The sequence below is a fragment of the Salvelinus fontinalis genome, chromosome 6 (genome assembly GCF_029448725.1).
Source record: "Salvelinus fontinalis isolate EN_2023a chromosome 6, ASM2944872v1, whole genome shotgun sequence".
NCBI lineage: Eukaryota > Metazoa > Chordata > Actinopteri > Salmoniformes > Salmonidae > Salvelinus > Salvelinus fontinalis.
In genome coordinates, this window is record NC_074670.1 from 28,301,956 (window position 1) to 28,327,819 (window position 25,864).

Consider the following 25,864-nt stretch of genomic DNA (forward strand, 5'->3'; position numbering starts at 1 on the left):
TTAAGCCTCTCTCTCTCAGTAGACGCCGGCGCGTATTCTCATTTGCAATTCCCAGTACCATTTTGTCACGAATCAGTTCATCTTTCAATCCCCCGTATTCACAAGTGGCGGATTTCTCTCTCAAACGGGTTACAAAGTTGTGTACTGACTCACCCTCTTCCTGTTTGCAGCTTCCGAAAACGAACCGCTAGTAAATTACGTTTCGGGCGGGTTTGAAGTAATTCTCCAATGCATCCAATATAGCCTTTGCATCACACTGTTGTCGTGCCGTGAGGGTGAGATTGTGCCGGTAGATATGCCTGCATTCGCTGCCCATTAAACTCCTCAGAGTTGCCGCTTGTACCTCGTTGGGTTTCTCATGTAGACCGGTCGCCAGCGCATAGTCCTCGAATTCATCCCTGAAGTTGTCCCAATTAGTATTCCAGTCCCCTGTGAGAACCATGTGATTTGATGGCGGAATGTTCGCTGCCATAGCAATGGAATAGGAGATTTCTTTGCCTTCAGTCATGGAGGTAGGTAGTGATGCTAGCTAGCCAGCTAACAACGAGTTGATCAGTGTTGTGAGTAGGAAACGGCTTGTGTTCGCATATGGAACGTAACTGCGCCTATACTGTACTTAGCTACAAAAATAACAAACGTGTGTTTTCCGAGCCACTTCTGATACCATGTTTCTGTAAGATAAATTGGATTAAGGAATAAAGACAGACACCAATGTTAAGTTCAATAGCCTTGTTAAGCATTGTACAAATCCCTACGCCTGGAGTCTGGGGAACAGTCCAACTAGTCGATTACCTATCAACTAGACTCCGTAACAAGGTCCTGCTTCCCAGCTAGGTTACATGGAGCAGCTGGACTGGGGATCACAGCCAGGATGGTGCACTTATCCTGGGCTGAACCTACTGAAGTGGGTTGGGGGATGGGGAAGAGAAGGGAGATTGGTGGAGAGACACAGAGACATATTTTAAAAGATTGGAGATTACTATCCCTAACAATAAAATCCTTCATACATTGAGGTAAGGTTACCATGCTTGTCCTGCCCCACAGCTGTAGACACAGCCTCGTACAGGTCCTCAGACACTAGCTGGAGATCCCTTACAGGATGTCTGTCACCCCACTGAGCCCCTCCTACAGTTTAGGGGTCACACCCACTTGAATGTTCTTCATATGACGAACCTCCACCAGCCGAGTCTCCAACAGAGCAAATGAGGAAAATATGATATATTATGATTTATGTTAGTAACAATACAATATGGGAATTTTATCCCAAAGCTACCTACAGCTAACATATATATTTATGTATGTGATCTATGTAAATAAAGGAGTATAACACAGCTGTAAAACTGTGAAGGACTATATGGTGGAGGCCTACCCATTTCCCAGGAGCATTGTAAAAAGTGGATTTGGGTACAGTGTTTATTTCCCCCTAATATCTTTGAAGATTACACCTAAAATAATTAGGCCTACTTCTTTCTACTGCTGATCTGAGACCATTAGGGTTAAACATTACAGATATAAATGCAATATATGGAGTAGAAAAGATTGCCTGCCCACCAAAGAATCAACATACGTTCTACATGGTCTATTTCTATCTGAATGTAACACCTCAATCAAGCTTGTTAATTGATCGTTAAGTCCTGTTTGTCAGGTAAAAGGTCATTAGTGGCCTATATAAGCCTCATACAGGCCACGGGAAGACATTACCTGTTGATAACACAGACTATTCTCATGATCATGGGAGGTGTGAGAGAATTACTGCTCTTTGTGATGACTGTGGGGGTTGTCAAAGGTTGGTTCACTAATGTTTTATTTGGATTGAAGGGATTTGTTTGGGAAATATGCAGAACTTTACAAGTGTGAGATTAAAATTTGAATGTTTCTTTCGCGTTGGTCAACTTTTATTCTTCACTGCTATTAATATATGTAGTTATTTTGTGTCAACTCCACTTCTGTTAACACTTTCTCCTCAGTTTCTTGTTACCCTGTTGGAAAGTCCCAGAAGCAAGAGCAAGTCTCTCTGCAGAGCAGACTTGGAGGTAAGTGTTTCTTTCCACAACCCCTCTAGCTTTGTACTGTGTCTATGGTGCTGCTGTGTTTGACACTCATTCAACACCATAGAGTAACTCAGTTGTCTAAATAATGTTGTCAAACTCTTTGATTTGGTCATTTTGCTTGTGTACCTTAACCTACGTTTTTCAGAGCTGTCATCAAACGACATCTCCATTGTGCATGCCCTGGCCTTGCTCCGATCCATAGGGTCTGACGCTAAACAAGACAGAGAAGGTACGGCCTGAAACATATACTTTTAAATCTGTGTTGGGTTCATGTTGCTTAACATTCGAATGGCAATTTGGCCTTTACCGTGTAGAACAGCTGTGTTGCTGTAGAATACCCAACTGTTCCTTTATGTTTTCTCTCCAGAGTATTTAGAGACTAATGAAGTAGAATCTCAAGCTTCTCCAAACCATGGTAGCTCTACGGCAAATGATGCCCTGTCCTCTGACGACGCTACCTCTGAAGCTGCCACTGGCCCGTCTGACGACGCCACCTCTGAAGCTGCCACTGGCCCGTCTGACGACGCCACCTCTGAAGCTGCCACTGGCCCGTCTGACGACGCCACCTCTGAAGCTGCCACTGGCCCGTCTGACGACGCCACCTCTGAAGCTGCCACTGGCCCGTCTGACGACGCCACCTCTGAAGCTGCCACTGGCCCGTCTGACGACGCCACCTCTGAAGCTGCCACTGGCCCGTCTGACGACGCCACCTCTGAAGCTGCCACTGGCCCGTCTGACGACGCCACCTCTGAAGCTGCCACTGGCCCGTCTGACGACGCCGCCTCTGAAGCTGCCACTGGCCCGTCTGACGACGCCGCCTCTGAAGCTGCCACTGGCCCGTCTGACGACGCCGCCTCTGAAGCTGCCACTGGCCCGTCTGACGACGCCGCCTCTACCTCTGAAGCTGCCACTGGCCCGTCTGACGACGCCGCCTCTACCTCTGAAGCTGCCACTGGCCCGTCTGACGACGCCGCCTCTACCTCTGAAGCTGCCACTGGCCCGTCTGACGACGCCGCCTCTACCTCTGAAGCTGCCACTGGCCCGTCTGACGACGCCGCCTCTACCTCTGAAGCTGCCACTGGCCCGTCTGACGACGCCGCCTCTACCTCTGAAGCTGCCACTGGCCCGTCTGACGACGCCTCTACCTCTGAAGCTGCCACTGGCCCGTCTGACGACGCCGCCTCTGAAGCTGCCACTGGCCCGTCTGACGACGCCGCCTCTGAAGCTGCCACTGGCCCGTCGGACGACGCCGCCTCTACCTCTGAAGCTGCCACTGGCCCGTCGGACGACGCCACCTCTGAAGCTGCCACTGGCCCGTCGGACGACGCCACCTCTGAAGCTGCCACTGTCCCGTCGGGCGACGCTGCCACTGGCCCGTCTGACGACAATACCTCTGAAGCTGCCACTGGCCCGTCTGACGACGCTAGCGCTGCCACTAGTCCGTCTGACGACGCTACCGCTACCTCTGAAGCTGCCACATGGCCCGTCTGACGACGCTACCTCTGAAGCTGCCACATGGCCCGTCTGACGACGCTACCTCTGAAGCTGCCACTGGCCCGTCGGACGACGCCACCTCTGAAGCTGCCACTGGCCCGTCGGACGACGCCACCTCTGAAGCTGCCACTGGCCCGTCGGACGACGCCACCTCTGAAGCTGCCACTGGCCCGTCTGACGACGCCACCTCTGAAGCTGCCACTGTCCCGTCTGACGACGCCACCTCTGAAGCTGCCACTGGCCCGTCTGACGACGCCGCCACTACCTCTGAAGCTGCCACTGGCCCGTCGGACGACGCCACCTCTGAAGCTGCCACTGGCCCGTCTGACGACGCCACCTCTGAAGCTGCCACTGGCCCGTCTGACGACGCCACCTCTGAAGCTGCCACTGGCCCGTCTGACGACGCCACCTCTGAAGCTGCCACTGGCCCGTCTGACGACGCCGCCTCTGAAGCTGCCACTGGCCCGTCTGACGACGCCGCCTCTGAAGCTGCCACTGGCCCGTCTGACGACGCCGCCTCTACCTCTGAAGCTGCCACTGGCCCGTCTGACGACGCCGCCTCTACCTCTGAAGCTGCCACTGGCCCGTCTGACGACGCCGCCTCTACCTCTGAAGCTGCCACTGGCCCGTCCGACGACGCCGCCTCTACCTCTGAAGCTGCCACTGGCCCGTCTGACGACGCCGCCTCTACCTCTGAAGCTGCCACTGGCCCGTCTGACGACGCCGCCTCTACCTCTGAAGCTGCCACTGGCCCGTCTGACGACGCCGCCTCTACCTCTGAAGCTGCCACTGGCCCGTCTGACGACGCCTCTACCTCTGAAGCTGCCACTGGCCCGTCTGACGACGCCGCCTCTGAAGCTGCCACTGGCCCGTCTGACGACGCCGCCTCTGAAGCTGCCACTGGCCCGTCGGACGACGCCGCCTCTACCTCTGAAGCTGCCACTGGCCCGTCGGACGACGCCACCTCTGAAGCTGCCACTGGCCCGTCGGACGACGCCACCTCTGAAGCTGCCACTGTCCCGTCGGGCGACGCTGCCACTGGCCCGTCTGACGACAATACCTCTGAAGCTGCCACTGGCCCGTCTGACGACGCTAGCGCTGCCACTAGTCCGTCTGACGACGCTACCGCTACCTCTGAAGCTGCCACATGGCCCGTCTGACGACGCTACCTCTGAAGCTGCCACTGGCCCGTCTGACGACGCCACCTCTGAAGCTGCCACTGGCCCGTCGGACGACGCCACCTCTGAAGCTGCCACTGGCCCGTCGGACGACGCCACCTCTGAAGCTGCCACTGGCCCGTCGGACGACGCCACCTCTGAAGCTGCCACTGGCCCGTCTGACGACGCCACCTCTGAAGCTGCCACTGTCCCGTCTGACGACGCCACCTCTGAAGCTGCCACTGGCCCGTCTGACGACGCCGCCACTACCTCTGAAGCTGCCACTGGCCCGTCGGACGACGCCACCTCTGAAGCTGCCACTGGCCCGTCGGACGACGCCACCTCTGAAGCTGCCACTGGCCCGTCGGACGACGCCACCTCTGAAGCTGCCACTGGTCCGTCTGACGACGCTAGCGCTGCCACTGGTCCGTCTGACGACGCTAGCGCTGCCACTGGCCCGTCTGACGACGCTACCTCTGAAGCTGCCACTGGCCCGTCTGACCATGCCATTGAGGAACTGTTCACTTCTGCATCTGAGTCCCCGTTGACCACAAACATGGATATCTGATGTGGGACATGGTGCTCGGGGTCCATGCAAGAGTTCATGGGTATTCTAGTCCAGGTTGTATGTAACTGCATTTTTTTTTGTTTTGGCTCAATTAAACGTTAACTGTAATACTTGTGTCCTCAGTATTGTTTTGACGGTTCCTACTTGCAGTTGAGGTCTATGACTTGAGTAACTGTGGTGATGGCAACATTTATTTTGCATTATAACCATGCTTTGGCATCAGCAATATGTTTACTTTGACCCCTGTGCTTAAATCACCATTTGCCTTAAGCTACATTTGGTCAAATTATGCTAGTAGCATCACATGATGTGGAATGGGTTCTAGTTCATTTAAACTTGATGGTTGTGGAACTGAGTGTTTGGGGTTTGTACATGAGGCTGTTGCTAGAATCGGGGTTAATGGTGTCAGTGCTAACTAATATCACGGTTGTCAACTTGCATTTAAATGACTCTGCTGGGTGTCTTCTCTCGTAACTGACTTGGTTTCCTATTAGTGAATGCTTACATGTAAAACCAGCTCTCGTATCATTAGCCCATCGTTTTGGCGGTTGGTCTTCATATCCCAGTGCCAATCCAAACTTTCAGGTTTAAATAAGTCAATGCTAATCTGTCTTAGCTGGCAGGCTGCTATCAGGTCCAGGCTCTTCCAAGATTTGCTTGTAGAGCAGCTAACCTAGGGTTTGAGGGCAGGAACAGTTTGACCAGGATTTCCCACCCACTCCGATTTACATGGGATAAACCATTGGAAGAAACCGGTAAATTTCAATGAGAAGCGTGAGGAAGTCTGTTCATACAGGCCTTCTCTAGCCGCATGATGAATGCTCAGGGTGTGCGTCGTAGCAAACCGTACTTAGTCGCCATGAATTCAAAAAGCACGTACACGCAGCTGGGCTTAACAATCTAGACCCTCTATTTCTGAAACTATCCGCCGCCATTTTCGCAACCCCATTACCAGCCTGTTCAACCTCTCATATTGTCTGAGATCCCCAAGGATTGGAAAGCTGCCGCGGTCATCCCCCTCTTCAAATGGGGTGACACCCTGGACCCAACTGTTACAGACCTACAAGCTAGTGTCTGAGGACCTGGAGGAGGCTGTGTCTACAGCTGTGGTTCAGGACAAGCATGGTAACCTAACCTCACTGTATGAAGGATTTTATTGTTATGGATAGTCATCTCCAATCTGTTCAAATATCACTGTTGATAACACACATTACCAAGATTATTCACACTTGTCTTCCTATTTCCACATCTGTCATGTTTCCCCACCCCAAGAGGGCATAAAACCAACCTCTCTTTATTGCTACTGCTAATACACCCAAATCCAAAAGCTTTCGAGTATCTTATTGCTTTTCTTCTAACCCTGAATGGCAACTTTTTATCTTAGTACACAAGCATGTCACTTTATCCATCCACACCCACTCTACTGCCGCATGGCCACTGCGGCTAGACTTGCACCCTCTCGTTACAGGTATAGCAGGTAACCAACCCCACCTGGGTCTTACCCCCTAGGTACCCGCCTGTTCGGGTTTACCTGCCGGGACTTACCATATACCACAAATCTACGACCGGTCGATATACAATGGGATTACTGAATAAGCTCAGGCTTTCTGGGTCCGTACCCTATAATTGGTTCAGCCTACGACTCTCATCTCCCCAAGATATCAGAATTAGTGATGAAAGGTGTAGGAACTGTGCCTACCTTGTTTCTGTTTCACTGATTCAGAATCTCTAGTTCGACTGCAAATCGTGGTGAACCCTGCTCGCAGTGCCAACTGTTAGGTTCTAATTCTCAAAGTAAAAACCCGACGGACACTATGAAAGCTTAAACCAAGTTTATTCTTCCCAGAGGGTCAAGACAGCTGCATTAGACAAAAAACATATTCACACAAGCACTGATATTTAATCCTTTCTCCTATGCTGAGTCTACTCCTACACCTCTGAACAGCCAATGCATCTCTGTTGCTAGACAGAACCTTTGTGATATCTGTTCTTCACTTCATCTGACCTGACCTCTACCCTAAAGTGCTCACTCCTCCCCAACTCAAGGCTGTCTTGGTGATTGGTACCAGACCGTGTCTGGTAGATTTTTCAACCAGAAATGTGCATAGTGTAGCTCTAACTCCAAAAAGTTTTGGGACACTGTAAGGTCCATGGAGAACAAGAGCACCTCCTCCCAGCTGCCCACTGCATTGAGGCTAGGTAACACGGTCACCACCGATAAATCCATGATAATCAAACATTTCAATAAGCATTTCTCTACGGCTGGCCATGCTTTCCTCCTGGCTACCCCAACCCCGGCCAACAGCTCCGCACCCCCCGCAGCTACTTGCCCGAGCCTCCCCAGCTTCTCCTTCACCCAAATCCAGGTAGCAGATGTTCTGAAAGAGCTGCAAAAACTGGACCCGTACAAATCAGCCGGGCTAGACAATCTGGACCCTCTCTTTCTAAAATTATCCGCCGCCATTGTTGCAACCCCTATTACCAGTCTGTTCAACCTCTCTTTCGTATCGTCCGAGATCCCTAAAGATTGGAAAGTTGCCGCGGTCATCCCCCTCTTCAAAGGGGGTGACACTCTAGACCCAAACTGTTATAGACCTATATCCATCCATCCATCCTTTCTAAAGTCTTCGAAAGCCAAGTTAATAAACAGATCACTGACCATTTCGAATCCCACCGTACCTTCTCCGCTGTGCAATCCAGTTTCCGAGCTGGTCATGGGTGCACCTCAGCCACGCTCAAGGTACTAAACGATATCATAACCGCCATCGATAAAAGACAGTACTGTGCAGCCGTCTTCATCGACCTTCAAGGCTTTCGACTCTGTCAATCACCGTATTCTTATCGGCAGACTCAACAGCCTTGGTTTCTCAAATGACTGTCTCGCCTGGTTCACCAACTACTTCGCAGACAGAGTTCAGTGTGTCAAATTGGAAGGCCTGTTGTCTGGACCTCTGGCAGTCTCTATGGGGGTACCACAGGGTTCAATTCTCGGGCCGACTCTTTTCTCTGTATACATCAACGATGTCACTCTTGCTGCGTGTGATTCCCTGATCCACCTCTACGCAGACGACAGTATTCTGTATACATCTGGCCCTTCTTTGGACACTGTGTTAACTAACCTCCAAACGAGCTTCAATGCCATACAACGCTCCTTCCGTGGCCTCCAACTGCTCTTAAACGCTCGTAAAACCAAATGCATGCTTTTCAACAGTTCGCTGCACGCACCCGCCCGCCCGACTAGCATCACTACTCTGGACGGTTCTGACCTAGAATACGTGGACAACTACAAATACCTAGGTGTCTGGATAGACTGTAAACTCTCCTTCCAGACTCATATCAAACATCTCCAATCGAAAATAAATCTAGAATCGGCTTTTTATTTCGCAACAAAGCCTCCTTCACTCACGTCGCCAAACTTACCCTAGTAAAACTGACTATCCTACCAATCCTCGACTTTGGCGATGTCATCTACAAAATAGCTTCCAAACCTCTACTCAGCAAACTGGATGCAGTCAATCACAGCGCCATCCGTGTTGTTACCAAAGCCCCTTATACCACCCACCACTACGACCTGTATGCTCTTGTCGGCTGGCCCTCGCTACATATTCGTCGCCAGACCCACTGGCTCCAGGTCATCTATAAGCTAGGTAAAGCTCCGCCTTATCTCAGCTCACTGGTCACGATAACAACACCCACCCGTAGCACGCGCTCCAGCAGGTATATCTCACTGGTTATCCCCAAAGCCAACACCTCTTTTGGCCGCCTTTCCTTACAGTTCTCTGCTGCCAGTGACTGGAACGAATTGCAAAAATCGCTGAAGCTGGAGACTTACATTTCACCAACTAACTTTAAATATCAGCTATCTGAGCAGCTAACCAATCACTGCAGCTATACATAGTTCATCTGTAAATAGCCCACCCCAATCTACCCATCTCATCCCCATATTGTTTTTATTTACTTTTCTGCTCTTTTGCACACCAGTATCACTACTTGCACATCATCATCTGCTCATATATCACTCCAGTGTTAGTCTGCAAAATTTTTCTTACTTTGAAACTATAGCCTATTTATTGCCTTACCTCCTCACGCCATTTGCACACACTGTATAGACTTTATTCTTCTATTGTGTTATTGACTGTACGCTTGTTTATTCCATGTGTAACTCTGTGTTGTTGTTTGTGTCGCACTGCTTTGCTTTATCTTGGCCAGGTCGCAGTTGTAAATGAGAACTTGTTCTCAACTAGCTTACCTGGTTAAATAAAGGTGAAATAAACAAAAAATCCCAGAGGATCCCAGATGGCTAACAATAACATATCCTGACATAATGTAAACGTTATACAGTAAGCTCTCTCCCTCAGTGACATGAATTAGTATATTTCATATTCTCAGAACCCAACAGTAGGTTTTAAGGTGTGGCTGCATGTTTGTCGTGGACGCATCGTCACTCTTGCTGTTCTTTTTCCAGATTGCAAGTGAATATATATATATATAAAAAAAAAATAATAATAATAATCGTCAGATTAATCGGTGTCGGCTGTTTTTGGTCCTCCAATAATCGGTCTTGGTATCAGTGTTGAAAAATTGGTAACTTTTCCTCACACTTGCTTGTTTAAGGTATGGATGCAACACCCCAGTATGTCTGCAGGGGCTGGTCACTGAGATTTACCATGTTACACATGCTACTAGACTAACCTTCCAAGTAAATATGTTACAAGTCTGAACTGGCCGTCCTTGTCTTTCCTCAACTAATTGAAACCTCAGGGACAGACATGCTAAACGACATTGATGTCAGAGCTGCCATCAGCCCTCTACACCTCGCTGTGAGTAAAGCCTACCTGCTCCTGTAGTGGTCTCCAAATGACAAATGGCACCCTATTCCCTATTTAGTACACTACTTTTGACCAGATCCTTATAGGCCCTGATCAAAAGTAGTTAACTACATAGGGAATAGGGTGCTATCTGGGATGCAGGCATGGTGTTGATTTTCCACAGGAAGTTGACTGTCCAGACAGACTCACACACCAAATTCCTATCTATTCCTGATTAGTGTAAAATACATGCATATTCTACACAGTGATGATGAGGATGATTTCCTTATTTTGCCATTTGAGTTAATCAACCTCAGAGGAGAAGTAGAGTGTTTGTTTCTCAATCCCACGCTTGACAGGGACCTCAGATGTCGATGCTGGGCGGGAGCAAAAACGGGCTCCCGATTGAAAAACTCTGGTCTACTTTATATGAAATATGTGCAATACATTTGCTATGTTCACCAAATCAGCAACAAGAGGTTCACAGGTTTTTTCGTGTCATTATCATTCTTTTAAACGGATGGAACTAGCACGAAACTCCCATGAATTCTTTCAGTATCTGAAGTTTGCTGTATATTTTATGAGTAATCAATGTTATTTAATGATGAACTCTGGGTTATCGCTCTGGGTTATGTTGCGTCCACAACATAACATTTTTAAGGGCAATAGTAGCCTACATTTGTTTACAACTCGCAGAATGTCCATGCGTGAATTTACACCCGCACAGAGCGTTGCATCAGCACGAGATTGGAAGTGCGTCAAATCTGTACAGCATTGTTACGTCATCACTGATAAATGTTGAAACTGATGCGAAACTGCGGGAGCAGTTCAGTGATTCTCGCTAGTGCTGGAGGAGCGTTCATTTTGGCAAGGAAATGTGCTGAATTTTGCAAGGACATGGAGAATAAAGAGTTCAAGGTAGGCATGTTATTTAAGCAATAAGGCCCAAGGGATTGTGGTATATTGTCAATATACCACGGCTAAGGGCTGTTCTTACGCACGACGCAACCCGAAGTGCTAGCTCGGACAAAGCCCTTATTTCACGAATCCCCGAGGTGCCTTATTGCTATTATAAACTGGTTACCAACATAATTAGAGCAGTAAAAAAGACATGTTTTGTCATACCCATGGTATACAGTAGTCTGATATACCACGGCTTTCAGCCAATCAGCATTCAGGTTTCGATCCACCCAGTTTATAATTATTTTTAAATCCCCATTTATATTAAGTACTGTGGATTAAATATTGTTAAATAAATGAAATTATGTGCTATTCATTCTGTAATATCAAATTACAAAGTCTATGGCCGGGGAGTCATGAGAGTTGGCTAAAGGTACAGTAGAATCTGTTGTGGGTCAAATGGGGGTCTAGGGTCAAAGGTTATTATGACACCACCTTCACATTTCTGTCACATTTCTGTTCTGTCATTTTTCCCATAGGCAATTTTAGAAACACATAAAATAAGGTCTGTGTTTCATGTGGGCTTACCCTGGTGTGACATTTTTATAACCATGTAAATATCTCACAGACAAGGTGACTTTTAGCAATACATTTGGCTCTATTTACTCTCAGATTTGAAATGTCTAATTAGCATCAAAGTAGACATGCAAAACTACAAATCCCTGCAAGCTCCTAAACGTAATTTCTAGCTGACATCTTTGCTAACAGGTATTGTGTCAATTTAAAACTTGCACTAAACAGTTCACAGAATTGTCCATTTAAAGAAATGTAGCCAATTTATTAATTACTACATTTAGCTAACATTAGATAGTTAATCAAGAGATTCTTACCTTTGCCTCAATCAGCATGATCATCGTGACATTTGAAATTCTTTATGATAGCCACATTAACAGCTAATTAGCGTTTAATATTTGGGGGGTAAATACAGGCGAATATGTTGATAAAAGTCACCTTGTCCGAGAGATTTACACAGTTATCAAAATGTCACACCAGGGTAAGCCTACCTGAAACACAGCCCTTATTTTAAGTGTTTCTAAAATCCACTATGGGAAAAATGTATGGTGGAAAAACAATTGGAACCATTTCCCTGCTTGACTACTAGGTTTTATGGGGATTATGACTCATTACTGTGCCACTCTATAGGGCTCTGGCCAAAAGAAGTGCACTATATTGGAAATAGGGTGCTATTTCGGACACAAGCATAGATATGATGCACTATGATGTGACCATAGAAATAGAATCACTAGAAAGGATAGAGCCTCTGACCATGGCAATTTGACTGGTAAACTGAACTCATGACTTCCATGATCTTTAGGTCGGAAAGTTGGAGCTCTAAAAAGATGCCAGAGTTTTTGTCATTTTTTTGTGATATCCAATTGGTAGTTACGATCTAGTCTCATCGCTGCAACTTCCCAACGGGCTCGGGAGAGGTAAAGGTCGAGTCAGGAGTCCTCCGAAACATGACCCGCCAAGCCGCGCTGCGTCTGACTTGGAAATCCAAGTTGGACGACTGTTGAAAACAATTTTTCCCTGTCGGAGTTCGTTTTTTACCCCGATTGTCTTGAACACACTGAAGTCGGAAGTCAGAGAGTTCCCAGTTGTTTTCAACACGGCTAAAGGCGACACAGTAGGTGACTTCAAAACATGACTTTGTGCTGTCTTTCAGGAGTCAGAGGTCAGTGGGAATGACCTCACCCTCATAGACCTGGATGACCCCATCAATGACGGTGATGTTATGAAGGAAGACAGGTAAGTGATTTACACTAATGACACATTTGTGACTGGTTACAGGATCACATAGGCCTACAGATACAGATTATGTAGTAGGTCAAAGGTCACCGCCTATGGAGAGGTAGGCCCAGAGCCATGTATTTAGAGAGATGGGACATCTATCTGCATTATGTTGCATTTGCATCAATATGTATACATTACATGACACAGTATAATCAAAGATATCCATATGAAAGCTGCTCCCCATGCGCAATATTGACATTTTAAACAATAATATGTAACTGAACATCTATTTTATAATTGACTTATAATGAAAGGGTAAATGAAAGGCTCAAAGCCGCTAACATGGAGTCCTTCCTAAAAGTTTGCCAAATTCTCTCTATATATAACTCTGGATAGGCCGAGTCATCTCAGAGTATTGGAACCATATAATTCGAGTGATTCTATTCTAGTTCTAGAATGGTTCATTCTACTTCTATGATTCTAATTCTATAATTGGAACACATCCTCACACTCACATTATAGTGGCCTTAGAGCGATTCCTTTTTCTGTATCTAGATCTGATAAAGATCACAGAGAGGTTGAGAGACAGACCAAGTTGGAAGAGGCTGTTCTAGAGACAGATATCCCAACTCTGTCACTAGAGGCTGAAGGAGAGATTGAGATGCAGGAGGCTGATCTGAAGACAGATGGCACGTCTCAGTCACAGAAGGTTGAAGGAGAGAGTGAGTTGGACGATGCTGTTGCCATCCCACCTCATCAGTCACAGGAGGTTGAAGGAGAGAGTGAGTTGGACGAGGCCATTGTCATCCCATCTCAGTCACCGGAGGTATGATGTATTGTGTTTTGTGTTTTAATGATGCATTGAAGATTAAAATTACAAATGAATTTTCCAAGCTTGAGCTAGTAAAGGTCTTCTAATCTAGGAGGCCAAAGGAGAGAGTGAGTTGAATCAGGTTGATCTGAAGACAGCCACATCAACTCTGACACTGGAGGTCGAAGGAGAGAGTGTGATGCAGGAGAGTGATGATCTAGAAACAGCCGGGCCATCTCAATCCCAGGAGACTGAACGAGTGGCAAAGGTAAATGCTTCCAGATAACAGTGTGTGTGTGTACATTTCTGTTTGTGCATGCAGACAGTAGTTCGTAAACAGACATTCTGTTAACAGTGCTATGGCGAATTTGATTGAATTCCAGCCTAAGTCTGCTTTCTGTCGTCCCCATCAGGCTGCAGTGGTGACCTTCACTACCGTGACCCACAAGGCTGCAGCCTCCCAGACCAGCCTCACCCTCAGCAGGGGAAAGAGAAGCCACCCAGACCTACACACCTTTGTGCAGGACATGAAGGATGGGTAAGTTTCTCTTTGGCTTCCCCATTTACCCCCTAGATATGTTCCCTATTAGAGCCTTGGTCAACAATAGTTCAGTATTTAAGGAATAGGGGCCATTTGGGACGCACCCATAGGGACAATCTCAATTGCAAACTCTCTTCTCGCCTCCTTAAAACCAGTTGGATGAGAAAGCCCTCCCTTTTGACCTTCTCGTCCAATGGGTTTTGAGAAGGATGTGAGTAGATTGAGATTCTCCCATAATCTCGGGCAAATACAAGGGACTCAACTGACCAAATGACCAATCAGGGATGTTTGGATGTGGCCTAGTTCCGTAGAGGTCCATCCATAACGTAATCTAAGAGAATAGAGGTAATGTCATGTAGTTTAATTGTGTACCTTTATTTACTTTTCAGCCATTGGAATCTGCTGAGTGAGAATATGCGTGCCGGGGTGAGTTATAGTCACTTCTAAAGTAGTTAATGTTGGTAAGATGGACCAAACATTCCAAACTCTTATTGGTGGAAATCGAGCAGGACCTTTAATTCAGAGGTTCCCAAACTTTTTCACTCATGCCCCCCTTTCCAGCATTGGGGAACATCCTGAACCACTGCTTTAATTGACTAGCTTGAGTAAACACATGGTGCAGCAGTGCAGCTCCGTTAACAAACTAACTCTGTATGGTCTTTTAACATTTCAGATAAGCAGACATGAGTTTAGTGCCAGGTGCATGGATATTACAAATTGGGTGATGGAGTCTACATCCACTGTGGTCATTCCCGCCCTTGACCTCACCATGCAGATCGAGCTCTCTGATTCGTCAAGCTCTTCTGGATCAGGAAGTAATGGGGCAAGAGAAGTGACCTCTCTTGGCCACAGCGTCAGATTCAGCTTTAGTGGAGGACCCAGTAGGCGCACCAGTTCTAGAACCGCTTGCAGCACACGAACTCCCACCCCTTTCCCCTCCTCTCACAGGTACCTACCCCTAACCCCTCCTCTCACAGGTACCTACCCCTTTCCCCTCCTCTCATAGGTACCTGTACCCCTAGCCCCTCCTCTCACAGGTACTTGTACCCCTAGCCCCTCCTCTCACAGGTACCTGTACCCCTAGCCCCTCCTCTCACAGGTACCTGTACCCCTAGCCCTTCCTCTCACAGGTACCTACCCCTATCCCCTCCTCTCATAGGTATTTACCCCTATCCCCTCCTCTCATAGGTACTTACCCCTATCCCCTCCTCTCATAGGTATTTACCCCTATCCCCTCCTCTCATAGGTATTTACCCCTATCCCCTCCTCTCATAGGTATTTACCCCTATCCCCTCCTCTCATAGGTATTTACCCCTATCCCCTCCTCTCATAGGTACTTACCCCTATCCCCTCCTCTCATAGGTACTTACCCCTATCCCCTCCTCTCATAGGTACTTACCTCTTTCCCCTCCTCTTCTGCTAGGTCTTTCTAAAAACATTATTCCCATGTCCCTTGTTATAAGTACAAATATCCATTCTACTTAGATACTTCCAAATTTTTGGATCATATTTTGTATTTTGTTACCATGTACTATTCATTTCTGTTGTGCATTCTGCAGGTCCATGACTTCCTTGCTGAGTGAGGACGAAGAGCGATATGTCTGCTCACCTGAGGGTGGTGATAGAGAGATGAGACACAGACCCCACTCAGCACCACTGAGATCTGTGTTTGGAATCTCTGAGGATTCTGTCTTCAACATGGTCCAGAGCGGCCAGACGCAGAGTGACATCGTACTGTCGTCCAGTTGGAGTAGACGGGAGAAATACAGCCCTGTCAAAAAACCACCGGACACCAGGTTTATGATGGGTATTGTAGAGTTGGTTATGAACCTTCTCAACTCCAGATTGGCTGAGCTAATGCCAAGTCTCAGTCAGGGAACTCTAGGTCCGCTGTCTGGTAGTATCTCAGCAAGTCAGCAGTTTGCCCAAGAGATGCTAAGCATGGTGTCTGCTAAGATGTATTCCCATGCCATAGAGCATATTGCGCGTGGCCACAAGTCTCCCCTTGAGTTAGAGAGGGAGCTTGAGGCCATATTGGGTCCTCTGGCTGGACAGGTTATAGTCATCATCATAGATAGCATCTTCAAGGCAAAAGCCAACAGAGGAAACAAGGGACGAGCGACCAGCCCCTTGACCTATTTTCTCACTGCCATTTCGGCAGAAGTACAAAGCCTAGTTGTTCAGAGATCGGCTAGCAGACCGTCCACCAGACTGTCCAACAACGACCCACTGCTGAACATTTCCAAGTCAAAGGTCTTAAGATCAGTTCTGCTCAAAATGGCAGAACTCTTTGGTCAAGGTCCAAGTGAAACCTGTCTAGTTCCACTAGTCCAGAGTCAGTCCAACAACTCTATTTGCGACTGGACTCTGAATGCAGGCACCATTCATCCAAGTCAATTTCTGTCCAACAACAGAATGACAGAAGTGTCATCCGATGTTGTGGATCTTGTACTTGAGGTTTTTGGGATAACAGGATTTTTGGATAGCAGGAGCCCGTCAAGGCCACAGAGTGCCTGCTCCTACAACTCAGCTAGTGGAGCAATAGATATGAGAGCTCTTGCTGGGGACTTGGTCAGACAGGTGTCTGTCAAACTCAGACCCTTTGTCTCTGAGAGTCAACTCTCCACCATGTCCATGACAGATCTGTCATCATCTATTTCTGACTCCACCTTGAAGCAGTTGTGTTGTAGCTCTGCTGTTGCTGCAGCAACTGTCTGTCAAGCAATCAAAACGGAGCTCGAGAGCCAGAGACCTACCAACCTGTCAGCCAGAGACCTACTATCGTCTCTGATAGAGACCATTGAGGACATGGATATCTCTGACGTCGTCCAGGGCCCGTCAGCCATTTTGGAGGAGACTGCTATGATAAAGCACCCAGAGATGTCCACCTCGATAATATACAGGTCTTTGCTTCTCGACTCATCTCTCGCCTCCTCTAACATGGTCACTGAGAGCATTATCTTCAACAGCCCACGCCCATCAGAGGAGAATGTGAGTATTCAGAAGGTGCTCCCTGCTGATAAAGTTGACATACTCCATGGTCAACCAGTGGAGGAGTGTATCGTCCAAGCTGAGCAATGCATCACTCAGGTCATTCAGGATGCAGCTGTGACATATACTGGCGTGCTGGATAAAACCGACACTTGTGGGAAACTGTCGGAAGTTCTGTCTGTCTGTGTTTCCGCGGAGAATATTGAGGAGGCATCCTCGGATCTATTTGGTGGAATTATTTCCGACCTGCATGAGGTATCTGAGGTCAATAAGGCCTCCATGCGTACGAAATCAGGTCGCAAAATGTTCTGGGTGGAAGTGAGTTCAGGTTCCCAGAAGATTTATACCAAAACCCTGGACAAACTGAGGAAGCTTTTCACCTCTCACCTTCTCACTGAGGGACAAAATACTCCTGTGCAAATTGAGCTCTATGACACTGGACTACTTGTAACTGAGACCACTGTGGAGGTATCTCCTGTACAGAAGACAGACAGTAATACCTCTTCTATGTCCTCAGCCTCAGCCCACCAGCTCACCCTCGACACCTGCACTAAAGGGGTCATCAAACAGGTGATCTCGGTGCTGAGGTTGGAGACTTCAAAGGAAGACCGCTTCGCTTCCGTTGGGGAGAACACATCAAATGCGTCTTTCGACTTCAACCAGAAGTTGGACTCGATAATTTCGAAATTGGAGGACCTCACCATTTCGAGTGACGTGACGTCAGCCGAGATTGCCACGCTCACGCGATCTCGTAGTGCAGCCAGCAGAACCTCTAACATTACCATCCAGAGCTTTCACAGTGCTGAGTTCCGAGCTACGGCCAAACAGATTGTGCGTGAGGCCATTCTCAGAGCTGCTAGCGAAGCCAACTGTTCTTTGCCACAGAGCATGCCTAGCATCACCTTCTCACACCATGTGGTTTCTACAACTGAAGATATATTGAATATGATCGTGCAAGACCTTGAAAGTGTATCCCAGTACACAGTGGAGGACGCAGACTCCTTCCCACTAGGAGAGAAAAAGCTGCAGTCCCAACTCAATCCCAGAGTTGTCTTTGACAACTCATTTTTTGCTGCTCAAATCATGTACCACAGAGTAAAGGATAGACTGAATGTCTTTTTGTCTTTTCCACCCGTGTCAGTCACCACAGCTAAAGATGTGCTGGACTCCACCCCTGTGGATACACTCAGATGCTCGAAGTCCCCTGACACTGCTCTTGTTAAGGACACGAGCCGCCCTCCGTCTGTGAGAAGTGAGAAGCCATTTTCAAAAGTCTGTTTGACTAAAAGGTTTAAAGCCCTTGTGTCTTCGAGTGGCTCCTCCACATACCACCATGTAATTGACACATGCAGTGAGGATGTCAGTCTGCCCACCAGGAGTATGTTAGTTGTGAGCGACACCAGTTTGAAGAGAGCCTCTCCTCTCCATGGTTGTGGATTGAGTGAAAGTTGTGAACCTCTTGAGGCTCTACAAGACGGAACAGTGGCATTCAGCCAAGAAGGCTTTAGCAAAACTGCAAAGAAGACACTCAGCTTGATCCTAAATGTGATCAAGTGCAGATTGGCCAACTCTGAGAGTTCATCTGTTGGGCAGAATGCAAGTGAGGAGTGTCTGATAGCCACTAACATGTTAGACTCTCTACTGGAGAGCCTTGACCTGTTGCCTGACATGAGCGCTGCCGATGAGATCACAAGGACAGAATGCCATACCTCTAACGCAATGGACAAGACAGGTTCACAGTCAGCGCTTGTGAGCCAACAAGAAATGAACATATCTGACACCAGTATCATAGTGAAAACTATAATGGACACATTGAAGACAGACGACCTAGAGATGACTTCAGCAGAAGAAAATCTGGATAGGCTTCTGTCAATTGAAGCCCTTCAAGATGCGTCTGGCAACCTGATCGCAAAGGTCCATGGTCTCATTCAGGAGATAACCATAAGACGCCAGCCTCAATCCATGACTGGCCACAGAAGCCTCTCTCAACCAGCGCTGCCAAAGCCAGCACTGAGGAAGCTGTCAAAGGACGATGCGTCAGGGCTCGTTTACAGCTTTGCCCACACTTCTGTTAGCAGACTCCTGGGGCAGTGTTTGGGTAGGCCTATGCCACCCACTGCTGACAGGGTTTTGGATCAGGTCATCAAGTTGATGACAGACATGGTGATGGACAGTCTGACTGATCTGTCCAAGTCTGCAATGGAGGGTGGTAAGTGAAAGTACCTCTTTTCATCTGCATAGGACTTCATTGTAACATGATGCTCAATACATTGCGTTTTATGATGTGAACTTTGCTGGTTGTGTCCAAAATGGCACCTTCTTCCATGTTTAGTGCACTACTTTTGACCAGAGCCAGACCCTATGGGCCCTGTTCAAAAGTTGTGCACTATAAAGGGAAGAGAATGCCTTTTGGAACGCAGTGACTGCTTTCCATTGTTGCGTCCTCTTCTCCCAGTTATTGTACCCAGGTCGGTCACACCAGCTTGCTCTTCTTACTTAGACACCAGCAATGCCGCAAGTGACATCACTCATGGTGTTGTGGCTGACCTTAATGCTACTGAGGAATTCCCCGCCAGGGGCCTTAGCCCGGCTGATGTAAAGGCTGACGGCATGGCCCGCCTTCCCTCTGCCAGAGGGGAAGAGATTAAGAAGAACAGGAAGTGGCGCTTCCTACCCAAAATTGGCAAGATTCCAAAGATCAGGATGAAGGTAGGAGGCTCAGTGTTTTGAGATTACCTCTGTAAGGCAGGGCTGAAATGTACCCTACAGATTCACTAAACCCCTATTGTCTCTCAGCATTAGAACAATGCTGTTGTCATTGTCTTTAGGAGGTTGAGTGAGGCCGCTGTAATACAATCCTAATACACATGGGAGAGAGTCAATGTCTGTAGTGCACTACTTTTGACAAGAGCACTATGGGCCCTTGTCAGAAGTAGTGCCTTACGTAGCCAATAGGGTGCCTTTAGGGATGCATACCATATATTTTACACAGGCTCAGTTGTCCTGATGTGTTTTGTCAACAGCTGTTCAAGACAAAAGAGGAACCGAAGAGCCACCCTGAACAGGATGCGCTGCCTACCAAATGTCTCAGAGAGACTCGTATTTCACAGAGTAAGTGATAAGCATCGATAATGTCATATTGATGTATCACCCTATGGCCAGCTTGTTAAAACAGTGACTACAGATACAGGCGGACAGACAGACGGATAGACAGGCAGACAGACAGACAAACACACACGTTCATTTTCTGATTATGAAATATTCTTATCACAGATGCTGAGTGTGAGGTTCCAGAGGTTCCATCCACTTCCCCACCCAAGGAGGACCTGACAACCACACTGGCCCCTGCTCCCCAGGAGTCCCAGTCCCGTAAACGCCCTCTCATAGTCAGGGTGTTACGAGCTATCTCCAGAGTCGTCTCCAAACCATTCAGAGGAGCTTTTGGGAAGAAGAATTAGCCAAATGCCTGATTTTATTACTATTTTAATCAGAGCCTTTATTTAATAAAACATTACTGCATTGATTTCTGTCTTACTGTTTGTGCAAGATAATGGTAAAGTACTTCAAACCACATAGTCAAACGTATTTATAGTGAAGCACTTCATATATTTTTTATTTTATTTAACCTTCATTTAACTAGGCAAGTCAGTTAAGAACAAATTATTATTTACAATGACGGCCTACCCCGGCCAAACATGTCATCATTGGGAAAGGTAGGCCAAACGACCTTTACTCATCATTGGGAAAGGTAGGCCAAACGCCCTTTACTCATCATTGGGAAAGGTAAGCCAAACGGCATTTACTTATCATTGGGAAAGGTAGGCCAAACGGCCTTTACTCATCATTGGGAAAGGTAGGCCAAACGCCCTTTACTTATCATTGGAAAAGGTAAGCCAAACGGCCTTTACTTATCATTGGGAAAGGTAGGCCAAACGGCCTTTACTTATCATTGGGAAAGGTAGGCCAAACGGCCTTTACTTATCATTGGGAAAGGTAGGCCAAACGGTCTTTACTCATCATTGGGAAAGGTAGGCCAAACGGCCCTTACTCATCATTGGGAAAGGTAGGCCAAGCGGTCTTTACTCATCATTGGGAAAGGTAGGCCAAACGGCCTTTACTCATCATTGGGAAAGGTAGGCCAAACGGCCTTTACTCATCATTGGGAAAGGTAGACCAAACGGCCTTTACTCATCATTGGGAAAGGTAGACCAAACGGCCTTTACTTATCATTGGGAAAGGTAGGCCAAACGGCCTTTACTTATCATTGGGAAAGGTAGGCCAAACGGTCTTTACTCATCATTGGAAAGGTAGGCCAAGCGGTCTTTACTCATCATTGGGAAAGGTAGGCCAAACGGCCTTTACTCATCATTGGGAAAGGTAGGCCAAACGATCTTTACTCATCATTGGGAAAGGTAGGCCAAACGGTCTTTACTCATCATTGGGAAAGGTAGGCCAAACGGCCTTTACTCATCATTGGGAAAGGTAGACCAAACGGCCTTTACTTATCATTGGGAAAGGTAAGCCAAACGGCCTTTACTTATCATTGGGAAAGGTAGGCCAAATGGCCTTTACTCATCATTGGGAAAGGTAGACCAAACGGCCTTTACTTATCATTGGGAAAGGTAGGCCAAACGGCCTTTACTTATCATTGGGAAAGGTAGGCCAAACGGTCTTTACTCATCATTGGAAAGGTAGGCCAAGCGGTCTTTACTCATCATTGGGAAAGGTAGGCCAAACGGCCTTTACTCATCATTGGGAAAGGTAGGCCAAACGATCTTTACATATCATTGGGAAAGGTAGGCCAAACGGTCTTTACTCATCATTGGGAAAGGTAGGCCAAACGGCCCTTACTCATCATTGGGAAAGGTAGGCCAAGCGGTCTTTACTCATCATTGGGAAAGGTAAGCCAAACGGCGTTTACTCATCATTGGGAAAGGTAAGCCAAACGGCGTTTACTCATCATTGGGAAAGGTAGGCCAAACGGCCTTTACTCATCATTGGGAAAGGTAGGCCAAACGGCCCTTACTCATCATTGGGAAAGGTAGGCCAAACGGTCTTTACTCATCATTGGGAAAGGTAGGCCAAACGGCCCTTACTCATCATTGGGAAAGGTTGGCCAAACGGCCCTTACTCATCATTGGGAAAGGTAGGCCAAGCGGTCTTTACTCATCATTGGGAAAGGTAAGCCAAACGGCGTTTACTCATCATTGGGAAAGGTAGGCCAAACGGCCTTTACTTATCATTTGGAAAGGTAGGCCAAACGGGCTTGACTCATCATTGGGAAAGTTAGGCCAAACGGCCTTTACTTATCATTGGGAAAGGTAGGCCAAACGGCCTTTACTCATCATTGGGAAAGGGAGGCCAAACGGCCTTTACTTATCGTTGGGAAAGGTAGGCCAAACGGCCTTTACTCATCATTGGGAAAGGTAGGCCAAACGGCCTTTACTCATCATTGGGAAAGGTAGGCCAAACGGCCTTTACTTATCATTGGGAAAGGTAGGCCAAACGGTCTTTACTCATCATTGGGAAAGGTAGAACAAACGGCCTTTATTTATCATTGGGAAAGGTAGGCCAAACGGCCTTTACTTATCATTGGGAAAGGTAGGCCAAGCGGCCTTTACTTATCATTGGGAAAGGTAGGCCAAACGGCCTTTACTTATCATTGGGAAAGGTAGGCCAAACGGTCTTTACTCATCATTGGGAAAGGTAGGCCAAGCGGCCTTTACTTATCATTGGGAAAGGTAGGCCAAACGGCCTTTACTTATCATTGGGAAAGGTAGTTCAAAAGGCCTTTACTCATCATTGGGAAAGGTAGGCCAAACGGCCTTTACTTATCATTGGGAAAGGTAGGCCAAGCGGCCTTTACTTATCATTGGGAAAGGTAGGCCAAACGGCCTTTACTTATCATTGGGAAAGGTAGGCCAAACGGTCTTTACTCATCATTGGGAAAGGTAGGCCAAGCGGCCTTTACTTATCATTGGGAAAGGTAGGCCAAAAGGTCTTTACTCATCATTGGGAAAGGTAGGCCAAAAGGTCTTTACTTATCATTGGGAAAGGTAGGCCAAAAGGTCTTTACTCATCATTGGGAAAGGTAGGCCAAAAGGCCTTTACTTATCATTGGGAAAGGTAGGCCAAAAGGCCTTTACTCATCATTGGGAAAGGTAGGATGTGTTTTGGACATATCCTTTCTGTGCTCCAGCAATTTACGAACAGATGCCTCCTTCCATCAGCCGTATGCACCTTGTTCAGTATCTGTCACTTTACAGTACTGTAGTTCATGATCTGGTTTTACTTACTTTATGACATTTCTCCTCGTTCTTATAGGCTGGAGCAGACTTAGTCTCAAAATAAGACCGGTTTAAAATAGTTTTAGCCTGTTAAAGCAGGGTTTCCCAAACCTTTCTTTTTCAAGGTGAAGGGGGAGGTTCGGACAGAGCTAAAGGACGTCCATTTTTTTTGCACTGATCACAGACGTGGTCAAGTGTAAATATGACTTCTTACATGAGCCTGACAGTGCATGTCACGAAAGACTGAACACTATCTCGGGCTAACATAGTTTGGAAAGCAATTGGCTATTGATTCAAAGAGAAGACAATGAAAAGACTAATCTGTCTTTTAGTTATCAAAATTCTCAACTTAATTGAGCGAACAGTATTGTTGCCATTGGCTATATCCCCGGTGAGTGTGCATATTCACTTTCTTTATCCCTGGGTCAGTGCCACTTGAAAGTCATATTGAAAAAGTTTCTGCTAATCTCTATAGTCATATAAAGTGTAGTAGAATTGCATGATAAAAAATATTTTAACAAGGGGGGGAAAAAATCCTGTAAAGAGAAACATATCTGACATAGCCTAGCCTAGCCTTACTCCACCACGCGCTGCATTGAACAGCCGTTTTTTTGTGAACAGTGATTGAGTTATATTATTAACCTAAATGATGACTATCCAATTTACTAATCACATTAGCAATAGTCAGCTATCTTACAAAAGTCTGTAAATGTGATGATGCATAGAATGCTTTATTTATTTTTTATGGTGAAAATGAGCTTCCCCTTAACTTGAGACTCGCGCGCCTATGAGCAAGACAGTTAGGCCTAAACACTCCGTTTTCCTTTGCTAATGTTTCCCCCGTCCGTCCGTCGGCTGTCAGTTATGTCGATGACTGTGTACATACCGCACGTCAATCACCGACACCGGAAGTCCCATGACCGTCACAGCCCTAGTTGTATGCTTGAGTTTGTTCAAGAGAGGCTTTGACGCCAGATTTGAGCAGATCTTGCTTTAGTTTTCCTCAGCCTGTGTTTTGTTTCTCTCTCCTTTTCCTGTTAGATGGTGATGCTGCTTCTCTCCAGAGGAGCCAACATTAATGCTTTTGACAAGAAGGACCGCCGAGCAATCCACTGGGCTGCTTACATGGGTAATGAGTTGACCACACATTTACATTCTGACTAATGTCCTTATCCCAGTGAGTGAATGAATTGGCTGTGTGTTAGCCTCACAGCTCAGCTGTATGGTCCACCTCTAGTGTGTTATTATGTCAGAATGATGGACTAAGTATGTTGATAAGATGTAGGTTTTCAATTGTACTAACACGATGTAGGTATTGTTTATGATGCTGTGTACCACTGTAAACTAACCTCTCTCTCCCTCTATATCTCTGCCTATCTCTCTGTCTCTCTCCATCTGTCTGTCTCTCTCTCCATCTCTGTTTGTCTCTCTTTTCCCCCCCATAGGGCACATTGAGGTGGTGAAACTGCTGGCCTCTCATGGATCAGAGGTGTCCTGTAAAGACAAGAAGGCCTACACCCCTCTCCACTCTGCAGCCTCCAGCGGCATGATCAGCATAGTCAAGTACCTCCTGGACCTTGGGGTGGATGTGAGTCAATGCATACATACACCTCCCCACATTCAACTGTGTAGTCACTGTTCAATTACAACTCCACGAAAAGACAGAGCTCTAGTGTGTTGGAGAATGATTTCCTTCAAGTAATGAAGAGATGGAGGTTGGGTCAGGGGGTTGGGATCAGTGGGTTGGGACAATTGTGTTGGGACCAGTGGGTTGGGACCAGTGGGTTGGGACCAGGGGATTGGGGCCAGGGGTTGGGACCAGGGGGTTGGGACAACTGTGTTGGGACCAGTGTGTTGGGACCAGGGGGTTGGGACCAGTGTGTTGGGACCAGGGATTTTTCATAACCAAGTAATGAAGAGATGGAGGTTTGGCCAGGGGGTTGGGACCAGTGGGTTGGGACAACTGTGTTGGGACCAGTGTGTTGGGACCAGGGGGTTGGGACCAGGGGGTTGGGACCAGTGTGTTGGGACCAGGGGGTTTTCATAACCAAGTAATGAAGAGATGGAGATTGGATCCAGGATGTTGGATCCAGGAGGTTGGAGCCAGTGGGTTGGGACCCAGTGTGTCGGGACACAGTGTGTTGGGTCAGGGGGTTTTCCTAACCAAGTGACCTGATCAGGAATGTATTGTCTCTCTCTCTATCAACATGATAAATGTGCAACCAGAGGAAAAGAAACTCTGGACCACCTTTACTCCATATTCAAAGATGCATACAAAGCTCTCCCTCGCCCCCCATTTGGCAAATCTGACCATATTTCTATCCTCCGGATTCCTGCTTACAAGCAACAATTAAAGCAGGAAGCACCAGTGACTAGATCAATAAAAAAGTGGTCAGATGAGGCAGATGCTAAACTACAGGACTGTTTTTCTAGCACAGACTGGAATATTTTCTGGTATTCTT

At 47.2% G+C, this 25,864-nt stretch overlaps 2 protein-coding genes and 1 pseudogene across 6 annotated transcripts; all 3 read left to right on the plus strand.

The window, feature by feature from the left end:
• The first annotated feature begins 893 nt into the window (after positions 1-893).
• On the plus strand, positions 894-5,378 carry LOC129857556 (polysialoglycoprotein-like). The gene is made up of 6 exons (XM_055925912.1): positions 894-1,786; positions 1,968-2,033; positions 2,197-2,280; positions 2,419-3,096; positions 3,573-4,049; positions 4,699-5,378. Exons 1-6 carry the CDS (start codon positions 1,726-1,728, stop codon positions 5,268-5,270), a joined length of 1,938 nt encoding a protein of 645 aa, XP_055781887.1. The 5' UTR covers positions 894-1,725; the 3' UTR covers positions 5,271-5,378.
• Positions 5,379-10,878: 5,500 nt separating this feature from the next.
• LOC129857557 (uncharacterized) lies at positions 10,879-25,012 on the plus strand. Of its 5 annotated transcripts, XM_055925914.1 has the most exons (13): positions 10,879-10,996; positions 12,705-12,787; positions 13,328-13,598; positions 13,696-13,851; positions 13,997-14,121; positions 14,514-14,550; positions 14,798-15,072; positions 15,684-19,324; positions 19,616-19,824; positions 20,139-20,226; positions 20,389-20,484; positions 24,444-24,531; positions 24,848-25,012. In XM_055925914.1, exons 1-12 carry the CDS (start codon positions 10,886-10,888, stop codon positions 24,479-24,481), a joined length of 5,130 nt encoding a protein of 1,709 aa, XP_055781889.1. In that variant the 5' UTR covers positions 10,879-10,885; the 3' UTR covers positions 24,482-24,531; positions 24,848-25,012. The 5 variants fall into 5 exon arrangements, with proteins under 5 accessions (XP_055781889.1, XP_055781888.1, XP_055781890.1 ...); XM_055925913.1 differs by lacking the exons at positions 24,444-24,531; positions 24,848-25,012 and having other exon boundaries at positions 20,389-20,638; XM_055925915.1 differs by lacking the exons at positions 24,444-24,531; positions 24,848-25,012 and having other exon boundaries at positions 13,414-13,598; positions 20,389-20,638.
• LOC129858590 (dihydropyrimidinase-like) overlaps positions 24,528-25,864 on the plus strand; it is a 96,247-nt pseudogene continuing 94,910 nt past the window's right edge.